Here is a 27,224-nt window from a genome sequence, read left to right as displayed (position 1 = left end):
GCAGGAAATCTAGTTTTGAAGAGTGTCAACCTGACAATTTATTGAGCAAGCATGCTTAATGTTCATAATTCCTATGGCTAGTAAAACTGATTTCTCAATGATGAATTTTGGTTATTCTCATGCAAAATACTGGTCTTTGGTTGTTTGTGTAAGAATGCTACAGACATTTTAAAAAGCAGGTCATTCTCTGCTTAATATCTTCTTAAATTTAACTCATTTACTCATAGGTGAGAATTCACTGTCGAAGACCATCCCCATTCCCTCGCCAGGAGGGAAGATTTCTGTCTGCTTTTACTAAGGCAAGAGTCAGATCAGGCAGTGTTTTCTGTTTTCAAAACAGGTTGAGTCTCCTTTATCTGAAACTCCAAAATCCAGAATATTCCGACAAACAAACAACCTTTTTTAATGGGTGATAGAGACAGTGACATCTTTGCTTTCTGATGGTTCAATGTGTACATAAACAAAATTATTAAAGTATGGTATACAATTCCCTTCAGGCGAAGGCAGTGATTCCCAAAGTGGATGGTATCATGCCCCCTAAAGACAGTGGAAAGATCCAGGGGGCAGTGAGGGGGAAGGGGGGCAGCATGGAGGCCTCTACTATTGGTGTGCAAGGAAGACAAGGGAAACCAGTGGCCCTTAAAACCATGGTGGGGATGCGGAGTTAGAGCATATGGCGGGGGAGGGAGGGAGGGAAAAGTGGTGGCAAAAAGGGACTTTCACATTTGGGACCCTGCTTACTCTAATATGCGAGTTCTCTGGAGCTTGTCTGTCAGGTTGGAGCTGTGCTGCTACTCCTGCTTCCTTTTGTTGGGGAGGCCAAGAGAAGAGGTAGTAGTAGGATACATACTCTTTTGGGGGGATGACTTGGAGCTGTGTGGGGAAGGACGGAGGGGGAGTGATGAAGGAAGGAACAGCAAGCAAGGCTGGTAAAATGCCAGCAGCAGATCACAAGGAGAGGCAGAAGAACGGCTCAATAGCTCTTTTGTTTCCGAAAAGGAAGACGCCATCACAGACTTTGGGTCAAGAAGAGGCTGCGGTCGGAGGATTCGCATCATTTCACTGGCTGGGTGTCTTCCCTTGCATTTGCCAAGTCCTGTGGCCCTTCCTTGCGGCTCCGGAGTCCCATGATCATGATCCAGACAGTGCTGCAGGCACTACATACAACCAACTGGAAAATAAAAATAAAAGACAGACCTGCCAATGGCGTACATTCTAAGGAAAATAAATGAAGCGCAATGCCGTAAACAAACAAACAAACAATATTAACATTCAACCACTAGGGGGCACTGCCTCCTCCCTCCCTGCGTGCGCGCGGCTCCTTTAAATACATCCGTGTTTATACAAACAAAAAAGTATACAAAATGGCGGCGCTCCCCTCGGAGGAACAAGAGAGGCTTCTGGGAGTTGTAGTCTTTCCGTCGCTTTCTCTCCGCCGCCGCCGCCCCGCCCCTTCCCTCCCTTCGGCACGCGCACGTTGGAGAGCGAGCGGAAGTTTCGAATTGTCGCGTCACTTCCGCCGCGTGACGCAGCCGCGGGTCAGAGGCGGCTGCAAAATGGCGGCTCCGGAGGAGCGGGAGCTGTCGGCGGAGCAGACCGAGAAGCTGCTTCAGTTCCAGGTGCGGAGAGGGCGAGGGCGCGGGGGCCCGCGACGTGGGCCTTGGAGGGAGCCAGGCCCCGGCCGCCGGGGGCCTCCGTGGCCCTGGGTGGCCGAGGGGAGCGGGTCCGCCTTGGCCGCTGAGATGGCCCTCTGCGCGCGCCGGGGGAGAGGGGCGCCATTTCGTGGCGTCGGTTGGCCTCGCTCCCTCTCCGGCCACGATTTGGTCTCTTTCCCCGTAAGGCTGCGATGCGGAGGGAGCGCTGGCCTTACTCTCCGTAGAAGCCCCAGACAGCCGTGTCTCTCTCTGGAATCGCTGCGTAGAGCCCTTTAAGGGGAGGGTGGGCTTCAGCTCCCAGAAAGAGCAGTGGCCCCCAAACTGTGCCCTTCAAGGGATTTCGGGCTTCAGCGCCCCAAATCCCAGGCTTCTGGGAGCTGGAGTCCAGAGACTCTTAAAGGGCACAGTTTGGAAGCCACTGAGAGATCTTGCAGCACCTGTGAGGCTCACTGGAAGAAGGGATCCCAAGATATAGCCACGTTCGTCTGTAGAATCAGGACACAGAGGGACCTTGTGGCACCTTTGAGACTGAGTTCCATGTTGATGTTTGTAAGGGATAGGGATTTAATTCAGGTTTATCGTATTGCCTTGTGAATGTTTATGTATTTCATTTTGTACTTATTGTAACACGCCTTGATTCCTTCAGGGGAAAGGCGGGATATAAATAATAACTAACAGAAAGAAATTGGCAGCATGAACTTTTGTAGATTTAAATCTACTTCCTCAGATGCATTTGGTGGAGTGGAAGCCAGGTACAAAGAAAGGAAGGAAGGAAGGAAGGACGGAAGAAGTTGGCAGCATGAGCTTTCCTAGACATACGTCTGCTTCCTCAGATACATTTGGTGGAATAGAAGCCAGGTACAGACACATAGGAAGGAAGGAAGGAAGGAAGAAGTTGGCAGCATGAGCCTTCTTACATTTGGATGCATCTGAGGAAATAAACTTAAGTCGGCACAGTAACATCCAAAATCCACAAAACATGGATACTTTTATGGGGGCAACCCAAATGCACAAAAGACATGAAAGCCACAGCAGAGTAAGATGTGGGACGAAGAACAGGCCTGTGGCTCTTTTAACACAGCAGTCCCCAAACTTTGATCCTCCAGATATTTTAGACTTCAGCCCCCAGAAGTCTCAGCTAGTCAGGAATTATGGGAAGGGCCAAAGTTTGGAAACCACTGGTCTAACATAGTCACTTTTCTTCTCCTATATGATTTTTTAAAAAACCCCTTTGCCTGATGAAGAAGCTGGTGGAGTTTCCAAAGCTTATATGGTGCATTTTGTACATTTGGGTTGTCCCTGTAAAGGTATCCCTGTTTTGTGGAGTTGAAGTGTTATTGTACTTTGCTATATGGCCAACACAGCTATTCCTGGATACTGAGCGATCGGGTTTTGTGGGCTGGGAGAGCCAGCATGGCATAGTGGTTTGAATGTTGGACTATGTCTCTGGAGACTAGGGCTTGATTCAGCCATGAAGCCCTCCTTGGGCAAGTCACACTCTCTCAATCTCAGGAGGAGACAATAGCAAACTTTCCCTGAACAAAAAGACCCATGATAAGGTCACCTTAGGGTTACCAGAAGTCAGAACGACATGAAGACACACAACGACAACAAAAGTTTGTTGGGGGAATATTGTTATTTTTGTTGCATCTTACCATGAAATCCACCAATAGTAGCAGCTATTAAATGTTATGATTGGTAAGGAGGTAAACAGGAAATGAGTCAAGCACATTGTATGGGGGAGGAATATCCTAGTCTATTCCAGGTTGGTTAATATGTGGGTGCTTGACAAAAGGGTTGGTCATCTGTGCTGTGTGAGGTGGAGAATCCAAATGCTGTAAGTTCATAGGCAGCTAAATTTTATGCATAATTAGTTGGAAATAAGTCCAGTGTATTCAATGTGACTATGGCCTGTTACAGACTGCCAAAATAAAGCTGCTTCAGGTCTCTTTGGAGGTATGCTCTTTAAATGATGCATGGGTCCTAAGAGTCCGGAGGTCGCGCCAAAGCCACACTCCATTCCTAAGCACTGGAGTGCAGCTTTGGTGCAGCTTCTGGATTCTTAGGATGCATGCATCATTTAAACAGCATACCTCCAAAGAGACCCAAAGCAGCTTTATTTTGGCAGTCTGTAACAGGCCTATGAGTAGGAATAAAACTGTACTTTGCATCTATGGTACTGAGCAGTTTCTTGAAATCGATGTAACTTTTGAAAAGGAAAGTAAAAAGTTCAGAAGGAAGCTCCCCATTCGCTAATTCCAAAGCAGGTTTAAAGTAGCAAGCACTGTTTGATCTCAATCCTATGGGTTAATCCCAAGTACAGTAGATCCACTAAAACCGATGTGAAATTATTAATCAATACATAGGCAAGCCTCATTAATTTACTGGGTCTGTTTTGGTTGGGAGTAACAACAGATTCAAGGCTTTGACAGCAACTGGCGGAGTGGCTGGCAATTGTGAGTGCTTATCTTTGTTAAAAATAGCTTGCTTCTGTTATAGATTTTTCTGAAAGTGGAAAGCAGCCCATTGATGCTCTACCCCTATTAAATCAAATTTCTTTTATTATTCAGGCAGCAATGTTGCTCCAGGCACTACAGCTCATGGCTGACTTGCGTGCATTTTTCATAACAGTGTTGAAAGGTTTGCCATTTTAATCCCTGTTAGATAATGTACATTCCATTATTTCCTGAGCTTAGCACCATAATTTTTCAAACATGACTGTATTGGCAAATAACAGCATAGCTTTTGCATTTGTAGTTTAGTTGCAGCATTAGTTCTTTTGCTGCTGGCTGTGCTTTGAAGGCAGACCACGGATAACACTGATACGTTATGTTAAGAATAGAGGAGAGAACAATATTAATTCCAAGCCCTAAGATCAAATGGTGGTTGCTTCCCCCCAGCAATCCTGGGAGTGGCTCTTGGTGCAATCTAACCACCCTTAGTACCCAGGTAATTTGAACATTCCTCCCACATTCCATTGTAAAACATTATTTGACATGTCAGCTGGATGTTTTCCTCTTTATCCTCGCATATCAATGGCATATATATGTCTGTATCTGGCTTCCACTCCACCAGATGCATCTGAGGAAGTAGACTGAAGTCTACGAAAGTTCATGCTGCCAATTTCTTTCTTTCAGTTAGTCTCAAAGGTGCTACAAGATCTCTGTGTACTGATTCTACAGACTAACACTGCTATATCTTTGAATTTCATCCACCCTTGTTTTGCTTATTATTTAGCTTGATGACAGGTTCCAGATCAAACTCTTTACAAGCTTGCTCATAATCTTGGCCTAGTGAGAGTATTGTGTTAATATAGATTTTCACATGAACTGGCCTTCTAGTGCTTTCACTATGGCTTCTTTTAGAAACAACTAGAAAGTGACTTGGGAATGCTTATGCATTACTTTTTTGTGTGTTTAAAATCATATATGTCTGTTCAGGCGTTGATTTAATTATATATAACACACCCTTTATAATTGTACTTGTATACCTAATAGGTAGAATATTCCAAATACACAGAATTTCATATTCACTATTCATCTTTGAATAATCAGTATGCTTAGATACTACACTTGTCTCTAATTTTTTCCTGAGGTTTAGAGTGCTATGAACGACACTCAGCCTAACAAGTGCCAGACTTATTTGAAAAACTTGATCAAATACAGGCAATTAACTGGAGACTATTCAAAATAGAAATCTGGAAAGAATGCTAATGCCCCTGATTTGGTCTTATTAACTCAGGGGCAAAGCAGATGACCAGGAAGGAGTGGCCTTTGGCTGCAATTGAACTGGGACCACTGGGACTGCATGGCCCATTCCTAAAGCGGGCAACCACCTGTGGTCCTAAACTGCGCACCACAGGAGCTGGATTAAAATGACTCCTTTTTGATCTGGCCCTTTGGGCTGTATTGTAGCGTCGGAGCAGCTTCCAGCCCCTTTTGGAGCATGCGTTGTATGAATGCCATGTCCCCAAAGTGGCTGCAAGCTGCTTCATTTAGCACATGTGTCTCAGGCCTGAGTTTCAGTACTTATTCCCATTCTACTGGTAACTGGGAACAGAAGGCCTTTAAACTTTACGATGGTGCTCTCACAGTATTTCATATCTCTGTATAACTTAAAACAGAACCTTATGTCTAGTATCCAAAATACATCTGGACATACACTTAATTACCTTTTGTAAAAACATGAAAAAGGGTTAACTATCAGATGCCTACAGTGAAAATTAATGTAATAGCGTTTGGCTGTGAATGTTACACTGTGCTCAAAATATGTATTTGTTGTTAACTGCCTTCGAGTCAGTCCCAACTCATGGCGACCCTGTCATAACACTACAACATGCTGGCTCATTATTATGACACCATTCATGTGCACTAACACTTAGTTGAAAGATTACTCTTCTCTTGCTATCTATCCTCACATATGTACTAATCAGTTAATCAATGTCTTATTTCATTCTGTTCTAAATAACTTGTGTTAGACTAAGACTCTGGGAGACCAGAGGCTGGATTCTTACTGAGCCATGGAAAACCACTGGGAGACCTTGAGCAAATCGTAGTCTCTGCCTCAGAGGAAGGCAGTGACAGACCCTCCACTGAATAAATCATGCCAAGGAAACCCTAGGATAGGGGTGCCATAAATCAGAGTTGACTTGAAGGCACATTGCAACAGTGTTGTCTAGAAAATGAGAACATGCAGACTGCGTCAAGCGCTCAGAAATTATAAAAGGAAGTTTCAAAGCCAAAAGCAGTTTGAAAGATTGTCATAGGAAAGTGTATCTTAAGTGTTCTATGTTATAAATGGATGGACTGAAAACAGCCTATTCCTAAACTGTAACAACAGCATTGTATCTCTCTGTGTGTATTATTTGAAAGGGATTGGCCTTTACGCTTGGGCAAAGAAGAATAAATTGAGCAACGTGAAGAACTGTGTTGCTGTTGTCGGTTATGATATTTGTGGCAACCTTTCTCAACCTGCTGCCCTTGAACTATGTCAAGCTACAGCTAACATTATCCTCAGCCAGCATACCCCATATGTTGTGAGAAGTATTGCGACAGATCTAGAGGGTGCCAGATTGAGGAAGGATTCAATAGGCACCATATTTCTCTCATTTGTAGTGGTTTACCAAGTAGAATTGCTTGGTTTCATCTTATCTAAGGGGCTGCTTTAGATTTTAAAATGTAAAGCGGGTCAGCCCTGCAGCAGAGAGTACTGAGTTCTTTTTAAATGGACTTGGAAGCATTTTTGCCTTTTTGTGGCAAACGATGTATACCCCTTAAGCAATGAAAAGCTTTCTACCTTGGTGAATTAACATTTGTAACGTGTGGAGAAGGATTCCACTTTTTCTAAGAGATTGAAATGCCAGTTGATGTAATCTTAAATTTTAGCATCAGATGTGCAGTTCTTTGAGGAGTGCTACTACGTGATATGTGGCAGCAGCCTTATGTTGACAGTCTTTGATCATTATACTTGAATGAGAAAAAATGCTCTAAAACTTGGCAGAGGTTTTTGTTTTGCTAGAAGTCATGTTCTTTTCACCTTGGAAATATAATTCTCTGGAATTTGACAGTGGTTAGGGAATTAACTGCAGAGCTAATCACAGGGTCTGTGGAAATGACTTCTACAACCTATCAGGGAAAAAATCTACACGGTTTTAAACTCACAACAATGTTTAATGTCTCTAGTTTTCCTTAACAACCATAGGGTGAGCAGGTTTGGGACCTACAGAGGATTGTGTGATTTAACTCCCCCCCCCCCCCCCAAGCTGTGTTCCATATGAAAACTGTCTAATCCTTCGGATAATGATAGAGGGATAAGCTAACATCCCCCTTCATACCTTTAACTTCACCTCTAGTTTAGCTCTCAGCATTTACCTCTATACCTGAAGGCTGGATCTGAAGTTACACATTCTGTGGTCTTTAACTGGTGTTTGTTTAAATTTCAACTTTTAGCCTGGTTTAGACCTTTCTCTCTCTTATTTGGATTTCCTGCATCACAGGGGTTTGGACTGGATGGCCCTTGCGGTCTCTTCCAACTCTATTATTCTATGATTCCCTCTCAAAGATACTGTGTCTGGACATATTGATTCCAAAGTACCGCCCTGAGAGGGGTATACTTTTCATGAACTTTTGAGTTTGTTATTAGACATGCAGATTGATATTTGAAAATGGGTATGTGTCTTATTGCAATAGACCAGGGGTAGGCAACCTTTTTGAGCCGGGGGCCGGGTTGCTGTCCCTCAGACAACTGGGGGGCCGAAGCCAAAAAATTAAAAAATTAATTTTTTTAAAAAAAGATTAAATATATAAATAAACCAGGACAAATGTAGGACAAAATTTTCAAATGCAAGACACTTTTTTAAAAAAATGGAGGACACGTGAAAAAAATTGCTGATTTTTTAAAAAATGTTAATATAAATGCATGTTTCTGAGGCTTCTATAGACAATTGCCCCCCAAAGGCCCCAGCAGCAATCGGCGGCAGGACTGGGCTGGGGCCGGTCCCAAGGCCTTGCCGGGCTGCATCCGGCCCGCGGGCCGCAGGTTGCCTATCCCTGCAATAGACTAACATAGCTAACCACCTGAAAATGAGCTTTGTGATGGCCAGTGTACACTTGGAATTGTGCCAAGTAGTCTGTTTTTATTGTCCATTTCCTATGATTAATAATTTCTCAGGTCACTGAAAAGTACAGGTTTGCATGATGGTTCTCCATTTTTAAACCAGCAAAAACATGAAAATTTTAATGCATTGATGAAAACTACAGGAAGATACTTAGCAATGCTGATATTTGTCCAGAAATAAGCACCAGTTGCCATGCAGATTTTAACAGATGTAACATCTAAATCTGGTAATTTCAAGCAAAACCTTATTGTTAGAAGCTTTTGAACAATAGTGAAACTCAAGCTTTTGAATAATTTTCAAATTCAGACGTTCTTCACCACAAGGCAAAGTTTTGCCTTTCTCCTACAAAATAGATACATACACAATTAGAAATATAATGTGATGACAGTCTACCCAGCATTCTACAAGGTTATATTAAAAAATGTAGGCTAAGATAGAGCCGAGGGATTAATATCTGTTTACATGCTCATAGGTGTGTATAAGTATCAAGATACTTCAGTAGTATGTCAAACTATATTTGATTATTCACAAATTATTTGCTGACTTCTTCACTCCTGCCTTGTGCCATTTTTAATATGGACTGCAAGGCTCGTGGGACTGAGACTGAACAAAGCTTGTATGTCCCTATTAAAAATGGTGTAGGGCAGCAGTGGAGATGGTGACAATCCCTGCTAGCTGGCCGTTTCTGTCTTGCAAAGGAACTCCACCTCCTTGAAGGTATCTGCAGTGGGTCGAATCCATAGATCAGTGAGGGCGAAACTTTTAGGGGCCGAGTGCCCAAACTAAAAGGTTCTCCAGCACCGGTGTTAACCAGTGTTGGGGGCAGGACTTCTTTTCCACGCCATCCAGAGACAGCTGAAGGCCCAGAGGAGGAAGGGGGAAGAAGAGGAACTGGTGCAGGCCTTCTTCTTCCTCCCCCCCCATGGCATTCCTGGCCTTCAGTTGCCTCCGGAGAGGCAGCTGGAGGCCAGGGAGGGTCAGGAAGGAGGAGGCGCACACCTCTTTTTCCTCCTCCGTCGCATGCCGGGGGAAATTGCATCATGTGCCAATTCTGGTATGCATGCCATACTTTTGCCATCGCGATCATAGATGCCATCATGATCATTTTTGTTTGTGTTACATTTGGTTGGGGGGGGTAGAGTTATTCACAGTTTCCCCACTTTCACAGGGGGTCCTGTGCTCCTTATTCCAATGAGTGTGGAGGGCTGACTGTATTTATTGTAAAACTAAAATGAAAAAGCTTCATATTTCAAGCAGGGAAAATAACCTTTTCCAGTCCTTGGCTAATAGCTGATGAGGTGCTAGTAACATTCCGTGGTTGCCTTAGGACAGGTCTTAATGTGTTTGTGGACGATGTCCTTTAGATCATGGGTGGAAGGGTATGGAATATGGTAGAATCCCCAGAATCGAATTTTTCCATCAGATGGTAATCTGCTTTCATTGGCCATCTTTAGGTGGATATTTTAGCAGAAGGTATTCATAACTAGAGTCAGTATTCTGGACTGTCATCATGGGCAATATATGTGGTAAATGTCCCTGTGCTGCTGCACATTTCTATGGTTGTTACACTGGTATGAACAGTATTAGCTAATATTACATCTGTACTAAATGTGTCAATCATGATTCCAAATTCTGCAAAGTTACCAGGTTTGGCATTCAAATGGCAATCCTGTAGATCTAAAAAATTGGTGTTAGAATCATAGAATCATGTAGTTGGAAGAGACTACAAGGGCCATCCAACTCTCAATCAAAGCATACCCAACAGATGGCCACCCAGCCTCTGTTTAAAGACCACCAAGGAGGGAGACTCCAGTACACTCCGAGGGAGTGTGTTCCACTGACAAATAGCCCTTACTGTCAGGAAGTTCCTCCTAATGTTGGCCTGGAATCTCTTTTCTTGCAGTTTGCATCCTGTTCCGTGTTCTAGTCTCTGGAGCAGCAGAAAACAAGCTTGCTCTTACAAGGCCTTCCCTATTACAATACATTTACTGGGGGGAGTGTACAATTCTTATTAAATACATACACAGGTTGAGTTTGCTTTAACCAAAATGCTTGGGACCAGAAGTGTTTTGTATTTAGGATTTTTTTGGATTTTGGAATATTTGCATAAAGAAATATATTGCATAAATATTTACATAAAGAAATATCTTGAAGATGGAATCCTAGTCTAAGCATGAAATTCATTTATGTTTCACATCCACTTTATAAATATAGCCTGGTGGTAATTTTATTAAGAATAATTTTAATAATTTTGTGTGTGAAACAAATATTTTATACACTGAATAATCAGAAGACAAAGCTGTTACTATCTCAACTACCCATGTGGACAGTTTTGTCATGGATAAGGGAGACTCAATCTGTAGTGTAAAGTGGAACAGCTGGGAAGTAGATGTCTTCTGGTGAGTCTCTGGATGATACAAAGTAGTTCAGCAAGGATTTCTTACTCCTAATATTTTAATATTGATAATAACTGTTTGACCTAACAATGCTGTTGAAATGAAAAGGGAGGAAAAAAATAAGCAAGAGTTGCTTTCTTAAGTGAAAAATATTGAGGTTTACATACTCAGAGACCAAATCCATTATGTTTAGAATTATCCAGTTCTGAATGTATGTACATCTTTTGTATCTGGATCTGCATATTGGATGTTTTCTAGTGAAAAAGAAAACCAAGTAGATCCTGCCGGACTGAAGTTTGCTCACCCGTGCCATCATGTGTCCACCCCAGTGCAACATCTGAGACTTGCTTGATACTGGCCTCTGATGCCATTTATTTTCTCAAATAAAATGGTTACAGTCTTTTTATAAATATTTTCTAAATTGAGAAAATCTAAATAGAGAAAATTTCTGAAGATGCCACAGATACTGCCACAGATACTGGCAAAACGTCAGGAATAAACTTTTCTAGGACACAGCCACATAGCCCAAAAAACCCACCTAAAACTATGGATGCTGACTGTGAAAGCCTTTGACTTCACAGAGAAAATCATGTTAGGCATTTTTACTTGATATTACAATAAGTTTTGATGCATGCAAGAGGAGTACAAATGAGTATTTGCATCTCATCAATTTGTAGTGAATAGAAAAAGGTAACAATCAAAAGTCTAGAAATATGAAAAAACAATAAGGTACATACTCTTGTTCAGGCACATGATCCAGAAAAGCAACTGCATTTGTTGGATTTTTAGGGACTAAATAACCTACATTCTGTGTTGGGGTATATTAATAAAACAAACATTACTATTAAGGAAAGATGAACTGGGATTCCATTGTTGACTGTAAAATATTGTAAGAATTTATCTTTTTCAAGTCCTAATTGTATGATTCATTGGTCTGATGACCAAAGCACTTTACCTGGCATGTCCAACGGAATTTAATCTTGAGCAAAGGTGAAGCCAGGAATACCAGTTTAACTGGCTGAGTGGAATGATAGAGCTTGAGGGTGTCCAGTGAATTATTTCTGTATGCCTCTGTGTATTCTGTCACAGAGGCATAGAGTCTCCTTCCTTGGAGGTCTTTAAACAGAGGCTGGATGGCCATCTGTCAGGGATGCTTTGATTTGGGTTTCCTGCATGGCAGGGGGGTTGGACTGGATGGCCCTAGTGGTCTCTTCCAACTCTATGATTCTATGATTCTATGAGCATGATAGCATTATGAATTCTGGCACTATATCCATGGGGGGGGGTGCTAACATTATAGCCTGAAGTGTGGTGGTTTAAAAGCAGGCTGCAGAGAGAAACCTAGAAATTAATTACAATTTGAACAGATAATGCTGAAAAATTTAAGTTCAAAATAAAGTGTTAATGAAAACAAAAATGACAGCTATTTTAAGCATGGTGCAATGATGCAAAAAGGATTTTTATTTATAAATGGGAATATAGATTATTGAAGTTAATTCAGTGAATTTAGCTATAGGTAGAGAGTCTCAAAACTCAAGGCCTCACACAACTGTTATCTAGGAAAGCCTCAGACAACTGTCTTGTAGTGTTATACAAATTTGCTTGCCTCATTTGAAAGAGAAAATAGTTGTTTTCTGTCTTGATATGTTTTTCCTTGCATGCTTATTTGTGCCTTCAGGCTCTTGCTTATACTGTTGTTAAGTTTGCTCTTTTTGTTCATATTGTGTATTTAATCTTTTTTGTCTTGATCTGCCCAGGGTAGAATCAGGTTCTCCTCTGGTCTGTACTACATCTGTTGCTGTTCTACTTGGTTGTGTCCCGTTGTGCCTGCTCAGTCCCCAAACATTCTAAATTAGGAACCAATAGCATGCGGCATTGTTTCTGAACTAGCAGCTTGCATTTATGGATTATGCCTTCCCTAGAAGCATCTGTATCAGCTAGTCCTCCTCACTATGATCAGGCACTTTAAAACCAAGGAACACTTTCCCGGAACTGAAAAAGGAACTGATGCTTTTACATAAATTTGGGATGATATTGCTGTTTAAAGTGCTCTTGCTTCAGAGTGGTGCTCTCCAAGTTAGTTCCAGTGGTTCAAAAGGAGATGTGTGCTGGTGGCTGCAAAAAACAGGGATGTTAAAAAAAAAATCAGTGACAAATGAAAACACACCACCAGAAAAAGAGAGGGGCACATTGACATGACTTCATATAGAATCATAGAGTCGGAAGAGACCTCATGGGCCATCCAGTCCAATCCCCTACCATGCAGGTACACAGAATCAAAAAACTCCCGACAATGGCTATCCAGCCTTTGTTTAAAAACCTCCAGAGAAAGAGACTCCACCACTCTCTGAGGGAATGTGTTCCACTGTCAAACAACTCTTACAGTCAGGAAATTCTTCCTAATGTTGAGGTGGAATCTTATATGGGAGAGGAGGAAAAAGCAGAAGCTAGTTATACTCTCATTCAAAGAAAGAATTGCATTGAAGCACTTCAAAAATTAGAGCACTTAGTCTAGTCTTGTTCTAGGAAAACTAAGCATGTTTTGCATGCTAACACAGTTGAATGCAAAGGTTTAACAGCTTTTATGAATTTTTGCATGGGTCAAGATGAAAACCAAGGAAAGTAGTATGAATCTCTGTCATATATTCCTGAGACATTTCAAACTGTTCATGTTGCAAGGCACCTTATAAATGCCTTGTTGTGGCTTGATTTGTGAAGAGGCACGTCTTAGATAAAGAGAGTAGATTAACATTGGTTCAAGTAGTGCCCAATGCATTATTTTGACTTACCGTCCCACATTACCTTTTTCCTTAGGATTTGACTGGCATAGAGTCCATGGACCAGTGTCGTCACACACTGGAACAGCATAACTGGAACATCGAGGTACAGTATAACTTAAGTGTGCTTTCTTAGTGGCCTGATTAAAATTGTCATACATATCTAGAATTGGACTTTGTTCTGTGGAATACATTGGGATGAATCCTTCTCATTAACTGTAATCAGGGCCATGTGTAGTCTGCTAAAATATAGGATTCCAGTTCTACAGAAATATAATCCAAATTCTGCAGCCTCTGTGGACAATTCATATTAGCATTTTGTTCTGTTTTGCACAGTTTGTTGTTTGCATAATTTTGATAATCACAAGGAAAGCTAAATTTCTGAGCATAACATCACAGGGGCATTGCCTTCAGCCAATGGGGCCTTGTGCTTCCTCCTCTCCTGCCCCCTCTCTGTCCTTCTGCCTGCATATAGGATGGTGGAGACAGCCAAATACGAGGAGGTGGGGGAGAGTTTATACTTTTTGCCTCTGGGCACCTATGCACTAAGATATCCTTTTGTGTTTTACTGTAGCAAATCTTATTCAGTCATACCTTTGGTTTCAGGCTTGTCTTCTGAAATCCTCTCAACCATATTTTCTCAGTTACAAAAGAGAGAAACATAGTTTCTGTACTGCATCTGAAAAAGTGTGTTTATATCCACAGAAGCTCATATGAAAATAAAAACCAATTAGCTTTAAAGGCATTGCCACAATTTTTATTCTTTTTCTTTTTCCTCCTGCTCCCTCCTTCCCTCCTTTTTGTGGTTTTAAATGAAAGCTAAAATTTTCCGAAAGTAGAATTGTTTGCTATCTGTATTTCTTTAAATGTAACGATCATGCTAATCCCTTGGATATTTTAAACGTCTTTGAATGCAGAAGTCACCAACTGTTGTGATTTCCCCCTTTTTTTTTAGTTCAGAGTAAAACAAATCTGCCTGTTTTAGGAGGAAGCTGTGTATAGTCCATTGATGCCTCTTGACACTTCTATAGGAGCTGTGGTGTCTCTTGCTTGTCAGTCCCTTGTTGCTGTGGTGCAGTTCTTAAAAATGATGAAAAAGGAAAGTCATACACAAGTCATACACAAGTAGGAACCAAAAAGGATTTTAAAAATACATTCTCATGATTTGGAGAAGGAATATTGCCTATATTTAGTACACTTGGCTGAAGTGATGCAATACAAAGCTTTTCAAGATTTCTAAAGTTTCTAAAACATTTCCAAAGTGGATGTTTGTGCTGCATAAGTTATTTTTCTTGGAGCTGAATGAGTACACTAGATTTTTCAAGTGTTAGTATTATATTTGATTGAATTGCATTCATCCTACAAATGCATTTTCAAAATAGTTTGGAGTACATAGTGACAAATTATGTCCTGTTATTTAGTATGTTCATTGGGGCATACCTTTTAATAGGCAAGCATAATTGAGATTTCCTGTTGCTTGTGTCACTTATCTTCCCAAATCCAAATTGCATTGTCTCAGAAATTTTTAACTATCCTACATTACCTAAATTTGACTGCTTCTGGACATATATATATCCTAGCTGCAATTACATTTGATGAGGCACATTCCTATTATCATTTAATCTTTATGAACAATACTTTCTAGGCTGCAAATCGGCAGCATGCCTATGTCCTTTAGATGGCCCAAATTAATTCTTCATTCTGAAACTTTAAAATAGTCCTGCTTTTTGTGCAACAGGTGCACAGACTTGTCTTTATGGCCCTCTCTCTGTAGGCAGCTGTCCAGGACCGATTGAATGAACAAGAGGGTGTCCCAAGTGTTTTCAATCCACCACCTTCTCGACCGCTACAAGTCAACACTGCTGACCACAGGATCTACAGCTATGTTGTTTCGAGGCCTCAGCCAAGGGCAGGTTATTTTATCATTAGATTAAATAAGAAAGGAGATTTTCAAAACAAAATAAATATAGGGGAAAAGTTTCCTGAAGTTTTCTGAGTCTTGCAGATTTCAACTTGACTGAAATGTATGTTGTACTGAAAGTTAATCTTATGTAAATGTCCACAACTAGTGGGATTCATTTCAACATGCTATTGTAAAAATAGAACAGTTCTGACAGTTTTGGATCTATATATTGCAGCAGAACAATCTTTGCATTACATTTCATAAGAGTGGATATACCTGGATATTTTTACCTAGTTTAGCTCCCTAGATTGGGTTACAACCTCTGATCAACCAATAGGGTTGGCTGGTTTAAATCAAATTACTTTAAAAAGACACTCCTGCTTTTTAAATTTTATTATTCATATTTTTAAAAAAAGTCTGGCTGTTATTACTATTTTTCAAACCTCTTACTGGAACACCAATGACTGTTTAAATTTCAACAATTTATTGGCAGTTGTTAATTGTTAGACCAATTTCCAGTGTCAGTTGCTTCTTTTGAGTCACTTTATTTTGTACTGCAAGAAATATCATTCAGAATAAATCCTTAAATTAACATAAGTTCAAACAAAACAACTTGCTTTAAAAGAGCAGCTTTTGAGAAGAATTCTTATTTCAGCTAGTGGCCATAACATCTGAACTGCATTTTGCTACTTGATTTTCTGATTTAGTCCTGTATTGGTGTAGTCCTATACTCGTTTAAGAACACTTAATGTTTAACATAATCCTAATGCTTAACATTAACTTATTGTTATATTCATTTATCTCTGAGGGTACTTTGTATTAAGATTCAGTAGGAATAATAAGGAGAAAAAAATTGATGTTTCATTGAAAGATGTAAATCATATCAGAACCTAATAACTTTGGATTGTTAATGGTAAAAGCATTAAAACATAGTTGATCAAGCTTTATAATACATAAAATAATGTTTCATAGTATTCATTTAATAAGTATGGTTCAACTTTTTCATTAAAAAATAATGGGGGGGGTTGGTTTAGGCCAAAAAAACCTGGGGCTTGGGGTTGTTTTCCCCCTAATCCTGTCAACCAGTAAACTACTGTTTTATGTAGGAGGGGAAAACATATGAAGTAACCACGAGTTAATTAGTACTTCTCAATTGCATGTAATCTTCGAAAGTACACTCAATCCTTTTTTGGAAAGATATGGCAATGAGATGACAAGACTAGAAGCTGGTGTTTTGATAACGATTTTAATATGACCCAAGCTGAAAAGTAGTTCCCAGACACATACGGAAATGTTTCACTATTAATCATGCTGTTCAGTAAAAGACATTTAACTTGATACTTAAACAGAATAAAATGAAGTCATAACTCTCTCACTCTGTCGTTTCAGGGCTTGTTAGGTTGGGGTTACTATTTGATAATGCTTCCATTCCGATTTACATATTACACGTTACTTGATATATTTAGGTAAGTCCATACTAAGTTCATCATTGTATATCTTGGATATACTCATTTATTCGGAAGTTTGCTGTAATTCATTATCTTAAATGTCTAACATTGCAAATCAGAGTTGGGCAGGAGGTAGATGCTGTGCCACTGGTAGATGAGTAGCCTATTCTTTATGGTGTGCCCCAGTGCTCATTGGAATCTTGCAAAGAAACTGTGCCAGGTGAGCCAATCTAGAAAGACAGCCTTCTTCCATTTTTAAGCAGAACTGTGTAGTAGGGATGCATTTACATGTAAAGTACATGTAATATGTATTTAGAATGCATATTGAAAGCACATTAATGAGGCCATGGGGATCCTAGTTTAAAATGGGGTGTAGTGTTTATGACTGAAGTCATCCCTCTCATGTTTTCAAGTTGCTGTACATTTGAAACATTGATATTCAAATCTTGTATGCTTCCTAGGTTTGCTTTGCGTTTCATACGTCCTGATCCTCGTAGTAGGGTCACTGATCCTGTGGGTGACATTGTTTCATTTATTCATATGTTTGAAGAAAAATATGGAAGAATACATCCTGTCTTCTACCAGGGAACATACAGCCAGGTTAGTACAAGATAATTCAAATATAATATGTAGGATTCTTCTGTTGATGTTACCTATCTTGAAGGGGATTCATGCAGAAGCCAACATGAGAGCCAGCATCATTTAGTGTTTTGAGTGTTGGACAGGGATTCTTGAAAACCAGGGTTCAAATCTCCAGCCATGGAAACCTTGAGCAAATCACATTCTCTCAGCCACAGGCAATGGCAAACCTCTTCAATAAATCTTACCAAGGAAACCATAGGATAGGATCACAGTAAGTCAGAATCTACTTGAAAGTACATAGTAACAACATTGATATCTACAAAATGGAGATGATTTTGCACACTCGGGAATTATGCAAGGAAGTACCAAAGCCAAGAGCAATTTGAAGGGGCTTCATGGTGAAGATTATCTTAAGTACTGCATGTTATAAATGAATGGGCTAGATTGCCTTAGGATCACTAGGAAGTCATAAATTACTTGAGATCCACATTAAATATTTATTTCCAAGTTCTATTACTGTTGCCTATTTTAAACAGCAAGAAATGGAAGTGCTTAGCCAATCATTTCACTACAGCTTCCAATTCTGTGATTCCATGATTCTAGGCACAGTCCTAGGGGAGCATCTGGTAACAGAGAAATTGGCTGTTAGTTGTCATGAGACATGTGACTGAAGACTGTATTCAAGTTTAGACACAGTATCAGTTGTGAATCACACTGCTAAGCAAGAAAAAGACAATCTGCACTCTCCTTTTTCAAATGGGGAATTTGCTGTGCACTATGATGTGGCAGTAAATTTGGTCCAGCCTTTCCACATATATGGAAGGAAAGTGAGCTCTTGATAAACTGCCACTATTTTTAACTCGGGCAAACTCAAATGATCTGGATTTGGTCTCGTTCAAGCATCTTTTATTTTCTTTCTCCAAAGGCACTAAATGATGCAAAAAGGGAGCTGCGTTTCCTCCTAGTTTATCTTCATGGTGATGATCATCAAGACACGGATCAATTCTGTCGGTGGGTTTGTTAAATTTTTCAGAATAAATTGTGATCTGCTTGGATATTGAGTATTTCTTCAAGTATATTCTCTTATCCTGTCCCTACAGCAACACACTTTGTGCACCTGAAGTAATTGCTCTCATAAACACCAGGATGCTCTTCTGGGCTTGTTCCACAAACAAACCAGAAGGATACAGAGGTAAGTGTCTTGATAGTGGCTCTTCCATAAAAAACAACAGCACCCATACTTGAATCCTAGGTATGTTTATTCAGAAGAAGGGTTGCTTGTTCATTGGGGCTTACTCCAAAATAAGTTTTGGAGTAATGGTCTCCAAAAGAGATAGTTTTCTTGCTAGGTCTGTTAATGATCCATTGTCATCCTTTTCAGCTCAGCTCCTCTGGGGAAATCCCTATTTCTGTCCCAGCATTGATGGAAATAATGTGTGGTTTCCACAAGGCGCAGGACCGTCTCTGTCTTGGTCCCCAAGACTCTAGAATTCCCCACCCCCTTCTTGATGACATTCCAGTGCTTGATAAATGATGCCATTTTGTGAAAAACTTTTGGATTATGACTGAGCTCCTTCCTTCTTCTGATACTGTGGTCTGTTGCATTTAAGTGATTTAATGAGCTGTCATTCCAGGTGGAAATACTAACCACTGTGACTATTCTTTGGGTAAAATGTGTGAGATAGAGTATTTTAATAAGCAGGTGACAGATACAAGGCAATAGCTGTATGCCATTTTCAAGAAGTAGTTCAAAACTAAACTTAAGTTAAGTTCATGACCTTGCTCCCCCTCAAATTATATTTTGTTGGAGCCAACAGTTTTTATCCATATGGCAGGCATTTTGACTGCCCTTCTTCAACTCAGAAGATCCACTTACTCTCATTAGTTTTTTTCTGAATTACATTTTTTACCTGCCTGTTTTATCCTATTTTAATGACTGTGCATGTATTTTTGTGTGCTTTTATTGACTGTATTGTTCGATTTTATCTGTTGTAATCCTGCCTCAATCCGCAGGGAGAGGCGGGAAATATAAATTTTATTATTATTATTAATGGCTGGTTTTATTTTAATTATTTTCTTTTATTAGGTACATTGCCTTGAGAAAGTTCCAGCTTTAAAAATAGTGTAAAGTAATTGTTAAAATATTTTTAATGTGTTTGTCTCAGTGTCTCAGGCTCTGCGTGAGAACACCTACCCATTCCTGGCAATGATCATGCTGAAAGATCGCAGAATGACTGTGGTTGGAAGGTTAGAAGGACTCATTCAACCAGATGACCTCATTAACCAACTGACATTCATCATGGATGCCAACCAGACATACTTGGTGTCAGAGCGCCTGGAAAGGTACTAGGCTGAAATTAAGGGTGCCATCTGTTTCAGCCTCACTCTTTTCAGTTTCCCATTTCTTAATGTGTATCTGTTGGGTCAGCCTAAATCAAACATAGTCTTTAATGGCATATATCATCACTTGCATCTAATGTGGGAAGACTGTCAAGTCTTATGGCTATGCTAAGCCCCATTCAATTATATTGGCATACAATAGATCTCATAAATTAAAAAAAAATACCTTGTCAAACCTCAGCTTTATTGCATGTCTGGCATTCATGTATGTTATACCAAATTGTGTTGCTATGACAGAAGTTGCACTTGAAAGAAGAATCAAAGAACTGGGAGAGATTGCATGCATGTATTCTACAAAAATGAGTTAATGAGGAATAGGGAGAGTGTGCACTAGTTTATAAACTCTAGCATCATATTGCTTTGTCACTCATAAGGAATTGACTACTGAAGCTGCAGCAGGAAGGGAAGACATCATTCATAGTGCACTTTTAGGGATACTCCACTGCCGAACAGCTCTTACTGTCAACAAGTTCCTCCTAATGTTGAGGTGAAATCTCTTTTACTGTAGCTTGCAGCCACAGAACACGGAACAATGGATGCAAACTACAGGAAAAGAGATTCCACCTCAACATTAGGAGGAACTTCTTAACAGTAAGAGCTGTTTGACAGTGGAACACACTCCCTTGGAGTGTAGTGGAGTCTTCTTCCTTGGAAGTCTTTAAACAGAGGCTGGATGGCCATCTGTGGGGGATTCTTTGATTGTGATTTTCTGCATGGCAGGGGTTTGGACTGGATGATTCTATGATACTAGCCATTGAGCTTTTTAGATTCTTCCTTAGTTTCCCAAGTACCATTAAAGTATGCTTGGATGGTAGTAGAGCCACATTGAAGAAGGGGTCCAAGTGGAGCATCTTGATTACCTTCCTTGCTGTTGCTGCCTATTTGTCATCAGAGGCAGGACATGGGCAACTGCGAGGAGAAACAGCTACTGCTTTTCACTTACCTACCTTCTGAGGGAAAGGAGAACCAAGCAACTATCAGTGGTACCTGGTCCTACTTATCAGTATTTGCTCATTCTCTCTCTCTAGCCTAGAGCTGAGTACAGTGTGCTGGGGTCCAGCCCTCATAAGAGGAGATTTCTGGTGGTCCTCTGCCCAGTGGATGTAGCGCTCTGCAGCTGGGATTGATAACAATACTTTCTTTGTTATACTCATACTCATGTGGTGCAGCTGTAGTAGTTAAGACCCAAATGTCAAAGGAGGTAGTGAATGATGACTTAGAATTTTTATAACAATGGCCATGACCTATGTTACCATGTAGCTCTTTTCAGTCACATACAGAAAGCTTTTGTAGGTTTTGCCTAAATGTATATATGTGCATAGTACTAGCAATAGCAAGTTCATTTCTATACCGCTTACCGATGTACTAAGTGGTTTACAAAGTGTAAGTTATTTGCCCCCAACAAGTTGGATACTCATTTTAGTGACCTATGGAAGGATGCCAGAGTGAGTTAACCCAGAGGCCTTGGATGGTACTGAATTCACAACCTTGTGGTTTGTGAGTGAGTGGCTGCGGTATAGGCATTAAACCACTCTGCCTCCAGGGTTCCATCTAGGCATTTTGAAAGTGGTGCAGGGCTGCCATTTCTAGCGTCTGCATTGCTATTTCTAACTGATTTACTCACATTTTAGAGAATAATATAGTTTCTTTTGTTTTTCAACAAAAAACTGATCTTAACTAAATGATCTTAACTAAGCTTTCACATAATTGAGGAAATTGTGCTTTTTCTCATAACTCTACCATTAATTCTGCATACTGAAGCTAACTGAAGGTTTTACTCAGTCCCTCCTATTAAGCTTAACATGGATGTCAACGGGCTCATTTATATTCCTGCTCAGTGCTGCCAGTGCCAGTCCCTTCCTCAGAGTTTGTCCCAGCCCTAACCTCCAAATCTATGGGGCTACTCAAATGTGAGGTCAGAGTGGCTCCTTCACCCATCCCTTTACTGTAAGCATCATTTGGTTGCCTTCTGGGATCTCTGTCCATGCCTCACGGACACCCAGCTGAAGCCACAGGCATATTTGCACAGGGAAATTGTACTTCACAAGAAGCGCCCTTTATTGGTATCTTTCACCCCTTGAGCTAAAATATTAATTTCTCTATATATGTCCAGTTCTAGGTGGAATAAGTGAATGGGATTGTATTTGAGCAAGAATACAGGGCAGTGTTTGGGGGGAAAGTGAAAAGTATGTTCTTTAGAGAAAAAAAATAATCATTTATATCTTCCTTTCTCCCAAAATGCCAAATTCACGGCTCCTCAATGCTCAGTTGTATGAAATCATTTCTTTATAGTTTCCTCAAAAAGAGAGTTGGCATTAGGTAGGAGGCACAAGTTAGACCAGTGCTGCTGTGCTTTAAATTGCAGCTGTATGTATACAAATGACTAACCATCATCCAAAAGCACACTCTCCCCATTCCTGAAATTTCTGTTCTAGAATGTACAGGCATTTTCTTTGCACATCTTATTTTAATTGTACTGATAAATTTCCCATTCTCGTTCAGAGAAGAGAGAAACCAAACTCAGGTGCTGAGACAGCAGCAGGATGAGGCATATTTGGCTTCCTTACGGGCAGATCAGGAGAAGGAGCGCAAGAAAAAAGAAGAACGAGAGAAGAAGAGGAGAAAGGAGGAAGAGGTACAGCAACAGAAGCTGGCAGAGGAAAGACGAAAACGGGTGAGAAGCAAATGTGTCTGTAACAATAAATCACAATACTTTCTTGTGGTTTTTATAATAGGTACCTAAGTTTAGGAGCATGTGTCTATCACTCCATACCACTGCAAGTGAAGGAACAGGGATTTGGGAAGTGGGGTTGATTGCCTATTATTAGGTTATGTATGGCCATTTCTAGATGATTTACATACATTTTAGAGTACAACATAAAATATTTTCTCAGATTTTAAGACAGCAAACATGATTGTAACTCAGTACAGCATTCACTAAGTCTGGGAGATTTTGCAGAAAACATTATAAACATTCTAAAGGGTACTTAGGTATATTGGTCAGGAGATTCTTCTTTAGTAAGGTGGGGACTCCATTCTCATAGCAAGGACAAGTGGTGGTGGTGGTTGTGGGCAGAGCCAAAATCAAAAGCGGGTGAAGACACCTCTTCACACACATCCCTTTCCCTTCACACCCTATTATCTCCCTGCACCTCTCCATGCTTAGGCCTCATTTGTTTTATTCCTTATTCTTGTGTGTGGATTGTCCACTTCCACAGGAGCTGCCACTCCTGGAAATCTGCTTCCCCTGTGGCAGTAAATGTTACACCTGATTTTCTCCAGGGATAACCTCAAGCCATATTTAAAGGGCCACAGTTTCCCTACTCATGAATTAAACATCTTTATAAGTGATTACTTTTTCATGAACATAGTCCTGTAGAAGGGAAATTCCTTGGAAACGTCTTGTATTTGTTAATAAAATAAGACATTCCTTTTGGTATTCATTCTTTCAAGTTTTTGGTTGTCTTTACTGTTCTTGCTTCTTATTTGTTTTTCACTTCTGTCTTGGCTCATTGGAAGCTGAGTTTAAGATGTAGAAGAAAATTTTAATAATTGAAGATTTTAATAATGAATACTCACTAGTTCATCACTGAGACAGTTAAGAATCCCAAAGAAAAGAGATTTCAATTTTTTAAAAAACAGGATGTTACACACATCTTAGACGCTCTGTTTCTGTATCTGACATCATTCACAACACTTAAGTGACCGCTTTTTTAGTCATTTGATACAAGCCTTTCATACTAAAAATACTATACCATTTCACACATTTAGCATCCAAGCCCCTTCATTCTGATAATTAAACTCTCATACTAGCAGCAGACCATATACAAAAGCATATTTTTATAAACACCTGTTAACACTTGATAGTGTTTCTCTTTCCATAAATGTGGTTATTTATTACAAGTATCACAGCTACTTGCAATAGAAAGCAACAGTGTTTTGTTGCCAAATCCACATTTTAGTTCCCATTCTTATGTTAGTTGCAATCAGGTGATAGTAGTTCATGGTAAGCTTACTTGTATGGATTGCTGTTATGTTGATATGGTAGCTAGTTATGTTTAGATTTTCCATGTTCTTGGAGCTTGTTGTTCATATTTTCATTTTATCACTGCAGACTTTGCAGGAAGAGAAGGAACGAAGATCTGAATGCCTTCCACCAGAGCCACATCCTGATGACCCAGAGAGCGTCAAGATCATCTTCAAGATGCCCAATGACTCTAGAGTCGAGAGGCGATTCCATTTCACGCAGTCTTTAACAGTAAGGATAGAGCAAGGACTCATGCTTTTTAGCTGCACTTGTCACTAGAGGACAAATATTTGAATGATTAAACTGCCTCACCAGCAGTCCAGTATAACTAGATAAGAGAGGGGCAGTGGTGTGGAAGTGGTGGAGCTGAGATGAAGACAGAAGCAAAGCAAAATATTCTTACTATTTTATAGCTCTCTTTTCTGTATGATTTTTACACTGGGAAGAACTTTACCGAGTCAGTTAAGCTGAAAAGACACTCCTTCTTCTTGCTTTGCTTCATAATTTATAAACCTCTCCCACATAGAAACTCAGAACTTTCCACAGTACTGTGCAGGCCCTTGTGAATGAATGGTATAGATCCCATTGGGTCCCTTTAGCTCAGAGCACCACCCAGTTGTCGAGCTATTCAGGGAGCTCTAAGGGAAAGGAGGAATTGGCAAATATAATCACAAAAACCAAAAACTCACAGCAGAACTCCAAGCCCTTTCATGGGAACTCTGGATCCAAACCAGTGTCACCTGGTAAAGAAAAAAGGGGTGCTTGTTGATCAAACATAGGAAATGGATGAGTTGTAATCTTGTTTTTTGATCCTTACAAAATAAGTAGCTTAGTGGATAGTCTTCTAGTTAACACTCAAGTGTTATTAACCTGTTTTTTGGCCACTGTGACAAGACATTTAGAATAGAAATCTTTTGGTAAATAATTGTTTCCTACTTTTCCAGGTGATCCATGACTTCCTATTCTCTTTGAAAGAGAGCCCAGAGAAGTTCCAGATTGAGGCCAATTTCCCTCGCCGTGTTCTGCCCTGCCTTCCTACAGAGGAGTGGCCCAATCCGCCCACGCTGCAAGAAGCTGGACTCAGCCACACGGAAGTTCTTTTTGTGCAGGACCTCACGGACGATTGATGTTTTTTCCCACCCCGAAATACAGAGATGGAAAGATTCCTATTATAATACAATATTTTTTTTAAAGACTGCTGCATACAAATGAGGGATCAGAGACCATGTGGCCTGGGCCTGCCACATTATGTGTCTGCACTGGCAGGAGAAAGTGCACACGCGCACACACGCAACCCTTTTTACATTCAGAGGGTAATGGGAGAAGGCACAGTTGCCCTCCCAAGAGATGGTCAGAAATGGCAGCTCTCGATAAATATTGCTTTTATTGAAAATAATATACTCTGACATTTTGACAATAGAAAATCTGATGTTTTGCTGCTTGTGACATCCAGAAGACCTTACCTGTGGGCCAGGTTGACATCTTCTGCCCTGGCTGAGGAGGGATGGGGCAGAGAGTTGTTTCTTCCAGCTTCTCACTCTGTATAAATCTCTTTAAAATTTCTTTTGCTTTGTAATGACCAAAGGAGAATGGGATAATAATGGTGTTTTCTTTTTTTAAACAAGGAGCTGGTTGACATTCTTAACAACAAGGGTTCTTCTTCTCCAGGGTTGTTAGCCTGCGTAGTGTAATAAACTCTGCCTCTAGTGTGCCTGTGCTAACACCTCGACTGTCAGTGTTTTACTGCCTACATGGATGGCATCTGGGCCAGATGTAGCTAGAAGGGACAGTCTGCCCCAGCTGATGCTGAGACAGCTGAAGGGGCTCTTAGGCCACATTATCACATCAGTCCTTTTTAATACCTCAAATAGTCGTGCAAGTTTGCCTTGGCACACTCCAGTGAAGGCTTTGACTATGTTAGGATGTGGTATTTTCACCCTGACCATGCTGAGGTATCTGCAGAAGTGATTGGAAGGAAAGAGCTATGCTAACTTAAATGAGAGTGGTAGAAATTTTTGCAGAGCAAGTTCAGTATGGAGTCATTTTGTCAGTGTTACTGGGTATGTTGCCTGCCTACCTGCCTAAAAGATACTGAGTCTAAATGATGAACTAAACATTACTGAAGGGCAATTAACAGGCTACATAAGGCTCTTTACAGAGCAAACAGCTCCCTCATTGGGTTGAATCTAGTGGTGTCTGTGAAGGAAACCAGGATCCACCAGGGGCTTCCCACTTAAGGATGGTTCCTGGGGGGCAAAATTGTTTGCTTCTGTAGCCAACTCCCTTGGGAAGGGACATTGGGATTGCAGTGTGGATTGGAAAAAAACTCTTTGTCCTATCAACCCAACCTATTATCCTAAGAATAGGGATGTTGAGAGTATGTACCCCCTTACTTGGATATTTATGAGGTTTTTATTCTCTTTCATTTCCCAGCTAAAAAGAAAACAGCTCAGTTGTGTAATTTTCTTAGGCTTATCAAAATTAAGAACACAAACTTAATTTGTACATAAAAATCATTTGTGTGGCTCCTTGAGATAAAGGAGCATATATCCGCTTGCTACTAAGTATGTTGGAAATAATTTTGGTTCCTGCAAATCAGCATTTGGAATCTGAGCTCCAGTCAAAAAATACAGTATTGTTTCTATCTTTCACACTTAGCTTTCTTTCTTTTTTTGTTTTCCTTGGACAGGAGCACAAAAACATAAGAAGGGTGGGTTGTTTACCTGTCTTACTTCTTTTTGAATTATGAATCCAGACTATGATGGATAAGCTGCTGTCTTCCTGTGGGATGCGTTACAGACTCAAAGTAGACTTTGCTTTTTCTCTGCATGCATATTTGTAGTGAGATCTGGAATCCTGTCGATGTGGGCATGCAAATACAGTTCTTGCGTTCCGATTCATTAAATCATCTGATAGTTGTCCCAGTGCAGTCTCCTAGCTACTGCCAGATGAAATGATCAGTTTCTCGGCTGTGGGTTCTATGTCCCACATGACAGCATCATCTTTGAAGTCTGTCATTAAAAAAAATCATACCTGTTTTTTTAAATAGGACATACTGAAATAGAATTGAGAATAGCCAAACCTTTTTATGTTAGATTTGTAGTCATTTTTTCACAAACACAATGTAATGCACATTTGCATTTCATCTTAGAATGCAGTCTGAAAATTACTTCATATGCCACAATGAGTAACACATCTAACTGTACTTGCTACTGTTGCATTGTTTGATAGGATAATTTAAGTTGGCAAAACTAACTGCTAAAGAAGATGCAGAGGTGGCAGCTAGTATAGTTCGATTGTGTACATATAATCCTTTCATTCAAATGCACAACCACATTTTCTGTGCATCTTTGGTTTGATTTTTTTAACAGCAACATAGTTTTGCAGATAAAGGGAGCTGCACTCACCTTTGAGCTCCCT

General features: G+C 40.3%; 1 protein-coding gene across 2 annotated transcripts; it reads left to right on the top strand.

Annotated features, from left to right (window-relative positions):
• The first annotated feature begins 1,490 nt into the window (after positions 1 to 1,490).
• FAF2 (Fas associated factor family member 2) lies at positions 1,491 to 26,455 on the top strand. 2 transcript variants are annotated; one of them, XM_042452088.1, is made up of 11 exons: positions 1,491 to 1,619; positions 13,482 to 13,550; positions 15,219 to 15,353; positions 16,737 to 16,813; positions 17,257 to 17,395; positions 18,303 to 18,388; positions 18,478 to 18,569; positions 19,543 to 19,720; positions 22,280 to 22,451; positions 23,892 to 24,035; positions 24,749 to 26,455. In XM_042452088.1, the coding sequence occupies exons 1-11, from the start codon at positions 1,557 to 1,559 to the stop codon at positions 24,929 to 24,931; spliced, it is 1,338 nt and encodes a 445-aa protein (XP_042308022.1). In that variant the 5' UTR covers positions 1,491 to 1,556; the 3' UTR covers positions 24,932 to 26,455. The 2 variants fall into 2 exon arrangements, with proteins under 2 accessions (XP_042308022.1, XP_042308023.1); XM_042452089.1 differs by lacking the exon at positions 15,219 to 15,353.
• The last annotated feature ends 769 nt before the right edge of the window (positions 26,456 to 27,224 follow it).

This window comes from Sceloporus undulatus, chromosome 2 (assembly GCF_019175285.1).
Source record: "Sceloporus undulatus isolate JIND9_A2432 ecotype Alabama chromosome 2, SceUnd_v1.1, whole genome shotgun sequence".
NCBI classification, from domain to species: Eukaryota; Metazoa; Chordata; class Lepidosauria; order Squamata; family Phrynosomatidae; genus Sceloporus; species Sceloporus undulatus.
This window is presented reverse-complemented; position numbering and strand designations above follow the sequence as displayed.

Excerpts from the sequence above, each read along its gene's own strand:
- FAF2 (XM_042452088.1), top strand. The coding sequence starts at position 1,557 with ATGGCGGCTCCGGAGGAGCGGGAGCTGTCGGCGGAGCAGACCGAGAAG. Across the intron at positions 1,620-13,481 it reads AGAAGCTGCTTCAGTTCCAG|GATTTGACTGGCATAGAGTC; the intron begins GTGCGGAGAGGG and ends CTTTTTCCTTAG. Across the intron at positions 16,814-17,256 it reads ACGTTACTTGATATATTTAG|GTTTGCTTTGCGTTTCATAC; the intron begins GTAAGTCCATAC and ends TATGCTTCCTAG.